At 40.7% G+C, this 1,633-nt stretch overlaps 1 protein-coding gene across 1 annotated transcript; it reads right to left on the bottom strand.

Moving 5' to 3' along the window:
* Positions 1-380: 380 nt before the first annotated feature.
* LOC131874280 (uncharacterized) lies at positions 381-788 on the bottom strand. The gene has a single exon (XM_059217573.1). It carries the CDS (start codon positions 786-788, stop codon positions 381-383), a length of 408 nt encoding a protein of 135 aa, XP_059073556.1.
* Positions 789-1,633: the final 845 nt, after the last annotated feature.

The raw sequence follows: 1,633 nt of genomic DNA, 5'->3' as shown, positions 1-1,633 counted from the left end.
TATATATATATATATATATATATATATATATATATATATATATATATATATATATATATATATATATATTGTATACATGCATGTCTATATAAATATGCATATCCATACATACATATGCATACTAATAGACATAAAATCTTATAAGGCTCTAAGAGATTATCTTAAGAAGATGAATGTAATTAAGCTTTCCACAAAAAGACCAGAGAACCAGAAAAATAAAAACTGAGAGCTCAGAGACGGGCTTACTAAATTCTTCGATCTTGGGTTAGCCTCCTAAGGGAACATAGCAGAGACTCTCCTCCTTCCCAAGGCCACCCAAGCTGGCTAGGACCAAAGGGCTGGAGTAACCCATTGGCTGAAGCAAAGGGGAAGACCCCCTCCTAACTGATGAACAACCCATCAACTCCAGCATTAGCTAATTCATTTGCTCTGGAGTTTCCTTCTCTGTAAATATGGTTGAAGGTAGTTTTCTTGAAATCTTTAAGGAGACCAAGAGCTCTAGACAAGAGCGCATTCAGCTTCCAATCAGATAGAGAACCTTTCTTAAGTCCATTGATAATAATGGCCAAGTCTCCTTCAATGGCCAGTTTGCAAATACCTCTATTTTGGAAAAGAAGGAGACCTTCAATTAGGGCTAAGATTTCAGCCTTGTTGTTGGATTCAAACCCTATAGGTTTTGCTACCCTAGCCAATTCCCTCCAACCCTCATCATGCAGACAACATCCAATGCCTGTAGGACCTGGATTCCCACGGGAAGCACCATCAAAGTTTAGTTGAACCCAACCCATTTTAGGGGGTCTCCACTTGCTTGCAGGCCTTTCTCAACTCCTGATTGTTAGAGTTTCCAATTCCAACAAAGCGAGGGATCCTCAAACCAAACCACCTCCCCCTCATCTTCTCATCCCAGTAGGTCATCTCTGATAGATTGTTAGGAAATTTAGAGGTTCTACTATTTAAAGTCTCCACTATTGAGGCTTCTATTTTATTCACTAGAAGGGTCCACTCCATCTTCTGCTCCTTGAAGAGTCTCCTATTGTGTTCCTTCCAGAGTTCCCAGATAACCAAAGAGGGGGCTAGGTTCCAAAGTCCCCTATAAATGGAATTCTTAAAAAGGATTAGCCATGCCTGAAACATCCCAAGGATGGTATTGGGAAAGGCAGAGGAGCACCCTAATTTGTTGCACAAGCACAACCAACATTTAGAGGCATAATTGCAATTGAGAAGGATGTGGTTTTTGTCTTCTTCAGCCTCTCCGCACAAGGGACATCTACTAGGGCTTGCATAGCCCATCTTTCTGAATCTATCTGTTGTTAAAATCTTATTCTGGAGAGCTAACCATGAAAACAATCCTGCCTTTGGAAGACACATCTTGTCCCAACACAAGGCTGTAGGGACAGAGGTGGAAGAGGAAAGCTATTGACTCAGGAGGAGATTATAGCCATCTTTTGAGGTATATTCTCCTAATTTTGACTCATCCCAGACAAGATTATTTGACACTAAGTTGAAGGTGACCATCATTTTCTTAAGGATTTCTTGAAACAATAATTTCTCCTCGGCGGGGATGTTTACCTAATCAAGGGATCTCCAAGACCAACCCTTAGCTAAGTCCCCCTCAAAAGGCATGATGTAGTCC

Source organism: Cryptomeria japonica, chromosome 3 (genome assembly GCF_030272615.1).
Source record: "Cryptomeria japonica chromosome 3, Sugi_1.0, whole genome shotgun sequence".
Taxonomy (NCBI): domain Eukaryota; kingdom Viridiplantae; phylum Streptophyta; class Pinopsida; order Cupressales; family Cupressaceae; genus Cryptomeria; species Cryptomeria japonica.
The sequence above is the reverse complement of the archived record's forward strand: the minus strand, read 5'-3'. Positions and strand labels throughout refer to the sequence as shown.